The sequence below is a fragment of the Amblyomma mixtum genome, chromosome 2, assembly GCF_055824585.1.
Source record: "Amblyomma mixtum isolate Tamu chromosome 2, ASM5582458v1, whole genome shotgun sequence".
NCBI classification, from domain to species: Eukaryota; Metazoa; Arthropoda; class Arachnida; order Ixodida; family Ixodidae; genus Amblyomma; species Amblyomma mixtum.
Window position 1 is genome coordinate 145,264,476 of NC_143013.1, and position 13,931 is coordinate 145,278,406.

The 13,931-nt window shown below is 47.1% G+C and overlaps 1 protein-coding gene across 1 annotated transcript in view; it reads left to right on the forward strand.

Annotated features, from left to right (window-relative positions):
- LOC149361154 (uncharacterized) overlaps positions 1-13,931 on the forward strand; it is a 37,964-nt gene that overhangs the window by 16,563 nt on the left and 7,470 nt on the right. Inside the window, exons 5-6 of the mRNA XM_089569456.1 lie at positions 3,178-3,247; positions 4,603-4,639. Of these exons, the coding sequence (XP_089425582.1) occupies positions 3,178-3,247; positions 4,603-4,639 (107 nt within the window). The remainder of the gene's footprint in view (positions 1-3,177; positions 3,248-4,602; positions 4,640-13,931) is intronic.

The following is a 13,931-nucleotide window of genomic DNA, read 5'->3' on the forward strand; positions in this document are numbered from 1 at the left end:
CTAAGGCGTGCATTCAGGCACGTAGGCTCCGCACCTCTTCGAAAATGTTTTCTAAATGCAACATGTATCTTATTAACTCATGATGCTTAAGGACCAATTACTTCACCTGTTTCACCTGTGCCCCGAAGGAGCTCCAGCAAGTTCCACTAGAAGTTCATAGAACGGGACGAGTAAGGACTACATTGCCGAAACAAGTAGTCACGTTAAAGGGAGACTGAAGCACTTTTTCTGAAAATCGGGCTGGCAGCGGCATCCTATAGTTTTTCATGCTGTATACTGGAATATCGCATCCAAATAAGGCAAAAACAAGCGCGAATTGCCTTTTTTAGCCGAAATATGCGGCCTGTGCCGCGGGGCACGCCGCGCGGCGCGCCGCCGCCCGTGATTGGTCAAGAGAGGTCGTGACGTCACTTTGAGGACTGGAGAAGCTGCCGATGCGGAGCCGGCGCTGCGTTGAGGGCAGATCGCAGCTTTCCGTGTCGTTGTAAAAGCGAATACGGCGAGTATTTTTTTTTTACTGACCACCGAAGAAAAGGATACTACAGTTTGCTCATTCCACGTATCGCCTGAAACCAAAAAAGACACAAGCAAAAAATTCTATGCCTAGCACAAGCATACGCCAGCGTCAAAGACGCGATGCAGACCATGCGTAAAAGGTGCCAGCACAACCTCGGCTCGTATTCTCGGAAAGGAAGGGGTGCGAACAATGCTCAAGTCAATTACCACCACCGGACGCCTCCTGGCTCGCCCGGAAGAGCGTCATCCTAAAGAAAAGGCCCAAAGCACTGTGTACAAAAAATCCTGTTCTCAGTACCCGGCGTTGCAGGTTGGGGCAAGAAAGTATTTCAAGGAAACGATGAAGGAGCACAAAGTTGGTGTCAAAATTAGCGAAGCGCAGTGGCCAAGCACTGCGAAGCATGTGACCACAAGATAGTGACGCAATCATGGTGTGCTGGAAACCAAGCCAAATACGCGCAGAAATACGCTTCACTCCTGGCGCGTTCAGTAGATGCCAGAAAATATTAATCGCTGCCTCGGAAACGTTCGCCCTTCCTAGATTTGCAGTTTAGGTTCAGTGAAGTAGTTGCCAACTATATGTGTGTTTAAAAGCCAAGCTAGCGGCAACTCGCCCGCTGCCACAACTTGATGAAGAAACCGAGTAAGGTTGCGGCGTTTTTTTGCAAAAACTCGGTTGACATTCATTTCTCTCATAAATTTGCATCCGAAATCAACGTCGAACGCTTTCATTTTAATTGCTTAGCTAGGATTAAACGAGATGCCGCATATGAAGAGCTTCGATGCTTACTTGCTTTGCTTTATTGTGCTTTGCTCTGCTTGCTTGCTTACTTGCTTGGACACGTCGAACCGAGTATAAAATCACTAACCGAGCCTTGCTGAGCACGTCTCAGGTGGTCTGGCCGCACCTAAGCTGAGGAGAGCGACACATGCTTAAGCCTCTATAAGGTTTCTTCAGGGGCTAAGTGAGCATGTTTCTACTTTTAAAAGAGGCGCGCGCTTCTTCGGAATGGTGACACGCCTCTTATGCGCGAGGAAATCAATGGAACTGTGTCATGGTTCAGCCGCGGCTTTTCGACAGAAATCTTCAGAGATCACACTAGGACAAGCTCTGCCTGTAGCAGCTCTTACGAAAGTGTTTCGAGCAGAGTAAGCTTGCTTTAGTCGGCTTGAATTCTTCGTCACAGAAGCGAGCGGTTGCGCTGCGAGCTTGTGATCTTGCGGAAAACAGTGGAAGACGACACAGTCGCGGCCGTAGTTGTTCGTGGACACGAACGCAGAGTAGTGCCTGTTGAATCTGATTCTCAAGGTCAGCTGACACGCTTTGTACGTCACAACGCACGCAGTACGAGGAACAACGCATGCAGCACGAGAAACAACGCGCGCTGAAAGCGCGCTCGGGTGCGCCGAAGCATCCCCGGCTCCTCAACATGACGTCACGCTGGCCGACATGGACGAGGTTTCCCTCTCCGCTGTTCCCCTCTCCTGCGCTCGCGCGGGGCGCGGGAAATTTAAACATCGCATTTTTAATTGGTGATTGCGCCACTGTTTTAGCCAAAATCGAAAAAATAATTTCACAGACGTGATCAGCAATGACAGTACTTCAAAACCCTAGAAGGTTAGCTGATTCGAAAACCGCCTCAGTATCCCTTTAACAAACAACAAAGTACATCGCAGCTGATGAATGAGCTGTTTCCATATTTCTGTCAGGCGCATCAGCATTTTGATGTTTCAAATTACATGCCCCGTGTTAAAAATTTTCAGGACCTTGCATTGGGTAATGGGTGACGGCTTTCCTCCACAAACTCTCCCTCGGCTCGGCGGACCCACCCCTGCCGGGCCTAGGGTACCTCAAAACCTGGGAAGAGTGGTGATAATGCCGCACTCGGACCAGCCGCCGTGCACACAACGGGCACCGGCCGGGCCGCCAGTGTTCTGGGCCTTAGGAACAGAAACACTTTAGTGCAGTGAGGTTGTGAGGCGATCAAGAGACCTGCGTGCACCGAAATCCTTCTTTCCAATGCAGATTTAACGCGAAAGCATTATATGCCTCACTGAGCGAAAGCTCGTATTCGTATGTGTGTGATAACACTCGATGATACCCGCAAAAGATGGCGTCCTCATGCAGATGGTCGATGCATCGGAATGCAACCTGATACCGCAACTGGTGGAGAAGGACCGCGCTGTCAGCGATAGGGCAGCGACTGCTTTCACTAAGCTAGCGCGGCATCGCGCTAAGAGGCAGGATTGAGGTCTGAGTGGCATCTTATTATATCACGCCGCAGCGCGTGGAGCAGAACGGGTGCAGCGGCGCCGCGGTGGCGGCTTCGAACAGTCGTGTTGAGGTAGAACGTTGGCGGATGCGTGACAACGCGATTCGCTCTGCCCATCACGCCGCAGCACGCGGCGACTGCGTTCATAAACTGAGCGGGCGGGCTTTCACCTTCTCACACGTAAGCAGTCTTAATTGTCTGTGGCAATTTATTCTGTGGCGGTAAAACTAATCTTGCCGCAGAAATATCGGATCATTTAATTAACCTCATACTGCAGCATTGCTTTCGGCGGACGGTACATCCGAGAAAACATCCGTGATTGTGAAAACTTGTGTTCGTTGGTTATTTTCCTATTTTCGCTGAATATTTTCTTCTACACTATGGGCAGTTGCCAAAAACCACCCCTTATGGCCTGACCAAAGCCGCCCTGGACCAGCTCACACGATGCGCCGCTTTCGGTGAGTACCCAAGGCTCTCAACCTAATCGAACCCCTCAGCTTGGGGAGGAATCATGCGCCGAGGCGATGCTGTGGAGCACTCGAGCTGGGTGTTGGAAGTTATGGACCCGCAACTGAACAATCAGAGCCCAAAAAGAGAGAGCGCTAGAGCGAAACATGCGACAGATTTGGGGTCTGGCATTGTGCAGTTGCCTTGCTAAGTCACTCAGGAGTTTGCCTACAAACCATGTGGACTGAGTCAGACATGTAGAGCAAAAAGGTGGGTCTAAAGTTAGTATGCAGGAAACCAAAGTAATGTTCCGCAGTCTCGGAAGACAACAGCAGTTTAGAAGCCCTAGCGAGACGAGGTGCTTGAAGTGGTAAGGAAATATTTACTTAGGGCAGCTAGTGACCGCAGATCCGGATCACGCGCGTGAAATGACTGCAAGATTGAGAATGGGGTGGAGAGCATTTGACAGGTTATCTCATATCGTGAATGGCAGTCTATTAATATCACTCAAGAGAATAGTATGCAGCAGCTTATCTTGCTGGTACTCACCTACGAGGAAGAAACGTGGGGGCTAAAGAAAGGCTTCAGCTTAGGGAACCAAACCGGGTAAATGACATCCTAGTCGAAATCAAGAGGATGAAATGGGCTTGGGCAGGGCATGTAATGCGAAGGCAAGATGACCGATGGTCCTCAAGGGTAACTGAGCGGATTCTAAGAGGAGGCAAGCGTAGCAGGAGGCGGCAGAAAATTGAGTTTGTGGATGAGATTTAGAACTCTGCGAGCATGCGATGGCAGGAGCTGGCTCAGGACAGGGTTTTTTTAAAAGACACTGGAGAGGCCTTTGCCCTGCAGTGGTCATAGTAATACTGATGATGACGATGACAGAGCAATTATTTTTCTCCAAGCAATTACTGTTCTTAATCCGGGGAGTTAGAACACTAGCAATTGCTGTTGTAAAAGTCGTGGCGTATATTTTCAGCGTTATGGCGCCAGTAGTACCAAGGACCTGTTGCTTCTGATTGTCATCATCTTCGGTTATTCACCTTGAAAGGCCTATAGGTTTGGACATTACATAAGAGAGAGGGAAAGAAGATGCGTAACATTTTACATTGGTCCACAGTGTATGCGGCGAATAACAAAAATACTGAAATATGTCAAATGATCTTGAACAATATTATGAAGGAATTCGCGGCGTGTTCGTGCTCAAAACCGAAGATAGTACGCAGCGACGCTGCCTTTTGCAGAGTGTATCGCTCTTTATAACCTCCCAGTGGCAGCGTGATGTGCAGCTCGTGACGTATGCAAGTAGCCGCCAGTGCATTTACTGGCCGATGCAACCTGTAGCGCCGTGTTTTTACTGTTTCAGAGAATGCCTCGTACGGAGTCCGTGTGAACGCTATCAAGTAAGTCAAATTACGTTTTCATTTGGGAGGCCGATTTCTAGCGACGACTACAGCCGAACATGTAATAATATACTCGCAGCTCGGAGTTCTCAAATCTCTTTTCACGCCACGATATACTTTTGATACGCAATTACCGCTATATTAGCTTGAGAAATAAAAAAACTAATTGGTTCATAAAGTTTTTCGCTTGTTACTTCCAGCTGTGATTTAAGACCTTGATTTCAAAAGATAATTTCTAGTATTCTTCTTATTCCTGTATAGTTTATTGAGGTTGCAGAAACACATTAATAATTGGATTGCGAGGCAATGGTCTACAAAGACCGGTGAAGGCTGCAGCAAGGGCTTGAATTTTTATTTTTTTATCATCAACAGAGCGGTTGCGCACGCACTTATTTTTCTTTTCAGAATGAAACATTTTAGCCTATGGCAGCGCTGAAGATTTTCAGATCGCTCCTTATTAGAGAACATTTCTGAAGCGAAACGCGAACGGAGATACCCAAAAGCTTCACGCGGTACTTACGTGCACAAAGCATTCCTCGTTCCCCATCGCTATGACGTGCCTCCTTGAGACATATATCATGCGAATATGATTTGTTCTCATGCCCTCAATCAAACTGAAATGCACGTGCCCGGTCGTACACATGACCACACAGAGACGAAGAGAATTACCTTCATTCCGAAGTATTTGTAGATCATGGGCCTCACTTCCTCAGTGTGACCCCCAAAACAGGGGTGACCTCCTAGGCCCAGTTAGTTGTTGTTAGCTAGCAACTGCTTCCTGTGTGGTCTTCTTCTACTTCAGCAGCAGTTGATTCCAGCTCTCTTCGGAGGGAGCTGGCAGGAGCATACGAGGTGGCGCCTTTACCTCATATGCCTGTAATATGTGATCTTTGGTTGCCCATTCCTTGAAGTTTAGGCATGCTGGGTTATACTCCCCGTTCTTAATAAATGATAACCTGGAGGGGCTCAGAACGGATCTGCCTGGGTCCTACTTGGCATCGTGGCCTGTGCTTTGCTAAGTTCCGCATGCGGAGGCAGATAAATCCATCTTCTTTCCTTAAAGTAGTTAGTTATGTCATATCACGTGGTAAGTGATTCAACCGGAGTGTCCGAGTCTGAGGGGCTGATCTCCCGGTTTGTGAGATCTTAGGATATCCGATCTCCGTCATCGTTCATTGGATTCCCTCAATGAACTGGGACACATACGAATTCTATTAAATGTAGTGAAGGGCAACCCCACCGTTTTGCCTACCGCGCCTATAGATAAATTCATAATGGCCCGCTTGTAGTCAAGACGGTGTGCGTCCATGTATCCGTGATGGCTAGCGCCACGCAACCTCTTCAGCTTCAACAACTGAGGCTGTTTAACCACAGCCGTGTTAATTATTATTCCTTCGCTGGTCACTGGACACAATGTGAACTTGCGGTAGGTTTGCTTGGCTGCATCTACGTACACTGCATGTGGGTTGCACTCATATTCGACTTTCAACGCATCAGCTTTCGCCGTTCGTCTCCCGTCGTGTCTGCCTCGAAGCGTATTCTTAGATAGTAGTTTTACGATTAAATGATGCCGGAAGACGACCGGAAGTTTCGTTCGTCCTTCGAATTTCATCACATGATTAATGTTGAGTTTGCTTAGTATGTGTCTTTGAGCTTCAGTACGAGAGAGCCTTTTAACCTGTGATGACTTCTGGGCCTCAGTCAGTTCATCTAGGGTATTATACAAAATGTTTCACCTAAGTCTATACACAATTCTTTTAAAGATAGGCTTGTGAGTTAGGAAGAGATTTTTCAGCGTAGTATTGTCGGCGGTGAATTACATCAGAATAGATCTAAGGCATGCTGACTAGCAGAGTGGTTAATTAATATTTTATAGACAACTTTTTAACTATTACCGTAAGGCTCTTAGCTTATTGAGAGGCTTGTAGCCCACCGTAAGTAATATCCACATCGGTTTTTAGAATTTCGAAAAAGTGGTTACTATCGCCACTGCGACGCAACAAATTTTACCAACATCGTGCCAAAATACGTGCGCTTTCGAGAAACTTGCAGACAAAGCAACCTCTCCGGGGCACCTAACGCGTCAAATTTGCCAAATTTGTTCGTGCACAGCTCGTTCGAGGGGAACCGCGTTGTCTAAATTCTAAAATTTGATTTGAATAATACTTATAGACGAGCTACACGCCTCTCAATTACTAAGTACATTAAGCGTAAATGTTAAAAGTTAAGCATTCAATTACTTTATCAGTCTGATAGTAAGCACGCTTTAGCTTTATTGTGATGTACTTCAACGCTGACACTACAAGGACGAAAAATCGCTGTTCTAAGACAGCCTCCTTTTAAAAATTGCGTAAAAGACTTACATGAAACACCTTGTATAATTGTAGCCCGAAAAGCTTTTGAGTGCTGGCAAATTTTGAGTGCTGGCAAGTCCGAGAACAGATTTGTGCGCCGTATGTATGACAATGTGCATAGATTACTGCTCGTTACGATCATGGTGATACTGTGGGCAGCAGAAAGTGATTCGACTAACCAGAAAAGCTTGGGCTACCATGAATTAACCCTTCCCCTTCATCCGACGATGCTTTGTGGCCACTCTCCTGAGGAGTCCGGCAATTTGGCGTGCGGCCGTCTGTAATCTTTTGATGGCTTCGCCATTGTACGTGCTACGCTGGATAAGCCTACCTAACACCCTAACAGACGGGACTTCCAGCGTCGGATTCCCAGCCACAGTGACGTTTACGCTCTCTCTCTCTGTGCGGTCCTTTTTTTACTTTTTTTTTGTTCGGCCGAGAATAATCAGGTGCTCAGATTTCTTAGTCGAGCAGGTGAAGCTGGTTTGTTGCACAAAAAACTGAACAACCTCTGCTGCGCTCAGCGGGCCTCACAAATTTCTCCGCCCAATCCGATGTTTGTCCAGCTCTTGATATCATCTGCATAGATTAAGTGTTTAATTTGCGGGATGCTATCCAATAGGTGGGGCAGATTTCGCATGGTCAAGTTGAAAAGAAAGGGAGATAGAATTGTTCTTTGCGCAGTGCCTCTCGTACCAAGACTGATGCTCCAGCTTTTGAATTCTCCCAGGTGGTTCTCTGCAGTGTGTTTTCCAGGAAATTGGAAAGGTAGCTACAGGTACTGGTCCCTAAATTTTTGTCTACCAGATTAATGAGTACAGCTCCAAGCGAAAAATTATCGAAGGCTGTACTAACCTCCCGCCCAAGTATAGTCTGAGCGGCCTTAACTGGCCCCTGTTGTAGGATGTGATTTTTTAGCTGCCACACGATACCTCCTGCAGACAGACCCGGTCTACAGCCGACCATAGTATGACACATATGGGTCTCAGTTTCCGGATATATGTCTGACCTATTTAGGATGACGTGGCGGTCACCACTTCGCGCACTTTAGCGTGCGTTCACAGACACCCTTATAGGGTGTGGGGGTAGTGGTCTCGGGACTCAAAGGAGATGCTCGACTCAGCGCGGCAAGCTTAGTCAGAGATCAGCTACCAAGTGACAAGAGGTTTTTGGTCGTTTGGTGCCCAGCTTTCGCCGGTCGCAAGCCAGTGAATGGGTTGGAGCCAAAGGTTCACAAACAAAACAAAGTTTATGCAGCAAACAGATGATACAGATGATTTCACAAACACTGGTACAAGCACGTACAAAGTGATTAACAAAACAAAGCAACTCGTGCAAAGTTGTGCTCGAGAAAGATTACAATACAAATGAATTATTGCACCTAAAGTGCACTAAAACAAGAGAGAGAGAGGAAAACAAACAAAACACAATTTGTTCACCAGGCACTGCGACAGTCCGACGACCGGAGGTTCACGACGGTGCCGTCCCGCAGTCTGGTGCGCGGTGCCACGTTGAACCGCGGCTGGGCGAGTGGAGTCGTCCCGGGAGTCGAGCGGATGCGCTTTACTGAAGTTAAACGACGGCTCGGGCTGGGTGACAGCTGCAAACGCCATTCGTATATAGGCGCGGTCCACGTCTGTTTGTTCTGCGGGCCAAGGCAGGCGCGCACATACACACAGTAACGGCTGTGCAGAATCCTTCTTGCGCCGGGCGCGCGTCCCCATTAGTCAAACGGTGAGACGGGCTTCGAGGAGCGTCCAGACCTTTCTGGTCTGGCGCCGCCACCAACACGCCATTGAAGAAGGGGAGGGCATCTCTTAACACACGCAAGGCTAGGCCCTCAGAGTCAGCATCGAGCAGAAGCGTCTCCGACATTCCGCAAGGTTCGACGTCATGGGCTTATGCAATCCCCCTGGCGTCGCACCGGCAAGCGGTGGTGGAGAGGGCAGCTGCTCCCACACATTACTAGTCGCTCTCCGGGGTTTTCTCTTTCGCGTGTTTTACGACGCGCGCTTGCTAGATGCGTCCAGGCGGCGCTATTCTTGTTTCTTTTTTTTGACAAATGCGCCAAATTTTGCGAAGTGGCCCATTACTTTACCAAGGCAGTAGGTGAGGAAGACGGGGTGGAGGGTTCCCAGTCTCATTTTATTGCCAGGTTTGCAACTAAACATTCCAGATTGGATGAAGAAAACTCTCCTTCCGATATCAATTGAAACATCACAGGTCTCCATTACTGAGTGGTTGTCCATATTTCGTAGCGTAGTGTTAGTAACACGGTCCTCACCTGCCGCAGCAGCAGTTTTCACGTTAAAGATATCCCTGACTCCGGATTCTGTGATATTCATGTTAGGATCTAGGTTCTCTTTCTCCTGATACTCCGGCGGCAAAGCAAAATCAGTCTGGGTATTCAAGTACGTATCCTTAAGAGTAGACATCATGGAGTTAATTCCCCCCGCCCTCGTACGCATTTGTGCATCTATTTTCCTAAACAAGCGCTTCTTTCGTCTGTCTTCCTCCTGTATGGTCTGTTTTACGCATCTTTTTCCAAAACCATGCTCCAAATAGACCCCCCCCCCCCCCCCCCCCCAGAGTGCATGCTAGGCTTTTTTTCTAGCTTGCCTTTTCTCGGAATCCAGCCCGTTACCCCTAACGACAGTTGCTTATATTGACTTGGCATTACATGTCCTGCCCATATCCACTGCCTTTTGGTTTTGAATGGAATGTCATTAACAGATGTTTCTCCCCTTACCCTGTATGCTCACTTGTTTTCTCTTCAGAGAGGTTAAGGTTGTTGCAGCTACTGGTGGGGTTAGCCTAGAAAATTCTGTCGGCAATCGCTCCTACGTAGCAGCACTTAATGCTGAAAACTGTCCTCAAATCAGGCAGATACCTAACTCCTGACTGATCTACATAGCTGTAAACACAATCACCTATAACAGTCAATAGCCAACTCCTGTTGTCATCATCTAGAGTCCAAATTTGAGTCCTGGTGGAACTTTTTGAGACCGTTACTCCTATCATTTACCGTTCCTTATCTCGCTGCGTTGTCCTCAGTTTAAGTTGGAACCTTTTTGGTTAGCCGCTACCTTCCTTCTCCATGGGTGAGTACCTGTAGTATACAGGTGTTACGTACCTTCTTAGTCTTGGTGGAGATTGGCAAACTGCTATGCATCACCTGAGGGTGCCAGCCAAATGCGCTCCAACCCTTATTATCCCAGTTATTTTACCCTCGAGGTCCGGGTCAGCGGTAACTATCTGGCCTGTAGTTGTAGTAGCTTGAATTTCTTACCTCTCATTCAATATTTTATGCTCCTGTTATATTCTGTGCTGCTGAGATTTACTTTAGTTTTCTGCATAATAATTTTAGACGCAGCTCTCTGCTCTCCTTTTCCAGGCTCTGGATCAGGCCTCGCAGTTCGTTCCCTGAGTTACTTAGCAAGGCGACGTCATTAGCGAACTGCAGATCACTTAGCTATTGTCCATTAATGGTTATCTCTAGTTCTTTCCAACCAACTTGCCTGAATACCTCCTGTAAACATGCGCTGAATACTACTGGAATAATACCGGAGAGGTTCTGTTTTTGTCTTATATTCTTACTTATTGGCATTTTATCCTTTTGCTTTTGAAAGACATTCGTCGCTGTTCAGTCGTTATAGATATTTGCCAGAACCCTTCCATGCGCCTTTTCTGCACCCTGGTAATGTGATTAACCAAATAAGGGTGTTCATTTCCTGCAGTAGCCTCCGGCCACGGATGTAGCGATTCAGGGCGAAACGTATCTGCAAACCACCACACGCTTGGGCATAGCGTTTCGAGCGGCGTTCTCTGGATGCCAGCGCGGCCCGAGGTATCATCCTTGGCCAATTCGTGGCAAATCTTGGTTCGACTCCAGTCGCTGCGTGTGCCCCCAACGAAGAAACAGCATTCAGCCTTTTTGTATGGACAGTTAAAGAGAAGCGCTGAGCCCAACGCAGTTAGAGAATTTAATGCTGGGATTCCATCAGGCAACCACCCCAAAAACGTACCTGCTTGCACGGCATGCCACTGCGAGGTACTGCCACAAAATTTCAACCGCGTCTGCTACTGTCAGAGAAAAAAGATTGAAGATGAAGGTGAGACAAAAGATTTAACATGTTAATCTAAAACACTGAATCACTTGAATGCATGCATGCTGGATCCTTTAGAAAGATATTAGCTAATTGACTAGCGAGGCAAAGCCTAAATAAACTCTTTAATGCGAATTTTTATCCCGGCATCTCTTGTCCATGCCACAAGTCCAGTTTTCTTGTACATCACTTCGATTTTCAAAGCAACTGCGAAAAATCGTGAGATACTGTTGTGGACACATAGGTGGAAATGCGTAGGTGGGTAGAAATTAGATGCGTAGAAAAATCTTTGTTTTAAATGAAGTAGAGTTGTAGTTTGGTCCTGTTGGACTTGTTGCACGGCTAGAGAGAACAGTTGAAAAGACGAGGAAAAGCACAGGAGGTAACAGGACAGGCGCCCAACTACCAACAATATGTTAAGAGTGACGAGCAGGTTTTTAAATGCAAGCAAGGACCCACGTGACACCAGAAAGCCATTAACAGCACACAAAGCAAAGAAATCCTCATATCCAAATATCATTCATCAGTAGCCTATCAAACTTTTGGCACGTGTACAACAACAATTCAACAGTCAGCAGGCCCGGGGAGCCAATACCAAGCTCAGTAGAAAAGTAGAAAAGAGTGAAAAGTCGCAAAATTAAAAACGCCAGCCAGGGCAGTGTGGAAAACGAAGTGTAAATTCGAAAGCAAAATTTAACAGGAAAGAAAACGTATCATAAAGTCAAGAGTAAAAGATAACAGAACCAAAACATTTATAACAAGTATAACAGAACGGAACGTAAGTTGTCTCCAACTGCGCAAGCTTAACAGCATACCGTCGTCAGCACGCTTAACAGGAACGCTAGATCGCGTGTCCTCCACTGATATTACAACACCAGAGATCTGGGCGCTGAGTCCGAGACCAGGCTACACAGTGTTTTTGCGCCGAGTGAAGACAGCTCGTGCCCTGCTTCCACCCTAATATTGTCTCATACCCAGCGGCCGACCCTCCGTGGCGCTAATGTCAGTAGAAGACGCGTACTCGAGCGTTCGTGTTAAGCGTGCTGACTATGCTACACGAGGCAGTTTTAACCAAAACGAGTAAAAAAGGAATAATACAAAGGCAAATTCAATACATGAACGCAATTAAAGACCTGCTCGTCACTCCCAGTAAAATGTTAGTAATTCGACATTTGTCCTGTTAGCTTTTGTGTTTGTACTTCTCTTTTCGCGCTGCTCCTTCTAGCCTTGCTTTTAAGTTTCTCCAGCGCTGGCATCATGTAGTTAACACTGCCATAGAAAACCAATGAAGTGCGTTTATTACAATAAATAGCTGTCAACTACGAGCGTTCTGAGGAGGTTTGAGTGCGTATATTTTTATCACACAAACTTACCATATAGTGGCAACAAACTGCGCTGATCAGTCGGCCTTGAAAAAATGCGCTAGTCTATAATTAATGAGTCTCTCCTTGTAGAGCGACTGTCAAAAAATTTGAGCCGAAGAGGTTTACTTCCGAACCACTTGCTGTGGCTCTTAATGCATCCCCAGCGATCCAGGTCTCCTGAAGGTAAGAGCGATCTGATCTGGCACCCTCCGATGGGTAGGACTTCCACGAAAAGGCCCAGGGGCTCCCCTAATCGACTTTGATGCAAAACCTTGGGCTCGAAACTTTTGACAAAGGCTGTACATATCTGGCGCGTGGGAGCAGTGCCTCCTTGCGTCAAGCTTCCCACTAAGCGCGGTCATCAAAGCTGCAGCGAAAGAAGGATGGCAGCAAGCGCGAGCAGAGGTCTTGAAACGGCTGATGGGTTGACATTCCTTAAAGACGGTTCGCCGAAGAGAGCTCTGAATGGCAAGATAATGAACAAGATGGAGGTTGTACAAAGAGAAAAAGCACGAAAAACACTCGGCAGCATAGATTAACTGGGAAAAGACATCACATTAATGCGCTTTCTTTATTGGCGCGTGTATGCGTTCGCGAAAACGTAACGCGCGACGAAAAAGCGCGCTTGTATCGGAAATAGCACATGATGTCATAGGAAGTATTATAGGGGACGAAACTGTCCAGGACGCGGAAAAACGATCTAGATCAATAGGTGTCACGCCTGCCAAAGCACATCTTCTTTCATCGCACCACACTGAAGCGCATGATTTCGACAATCACTTCCGCATGTGCGGCTTTAAGCAACTGCCAAATAACTGAGCTATCTGCTTTTGTTCCCGAGTTTGCATCTGGGAGAGTTTGTCCCCAGTAGTACGTCTTTCCGCGCTACAGCAATCCAGGGCAAAGGATGACGAGGTTCGCTTTGTGGTAAGAAAGTGCGAAAGATCTTAGATTTCTGTTTTCACTTCTTTTCATGTTGCTCATGGTTCTAGTATTTTGCAGAGACTGTCATCGTTACCCGGTCTACGCACTGTGCTTGTTTACTTAAAACATCCCAGCATATCAAGGAGTCCATATTTGAGAGAGGGTGGGCAGCTGGCTCCTGATATTCACAAGATGAACAAGGAACGGAAAACCTCAGGCTTTTCGGGAAACCTCAGTGAAACCATGGTGACTTTGTGAATATCAATAATCATCGGCCCATCCTCTCCCTAACACGCTAAGGGACGTTTTAAAGTCTGGAAGCTACCCAGGGGCTATGAGAGACACCGTTGAGCAGGTTCCGGAGTAAATTACACCACCTGGGCTTGTAACGTGCACTGCACAGGAATACTACAGCGCACGGCCGTGTTTTCTTGTCGCCTGCTATCCAAATGCGACCACTGCTGCGGGAATTCGATCTGGACTGCTTAAGGGGCCAGAATCCATGTCAAATAAAATGTCACTGAGTTCTTTGCCTGTGAATTCA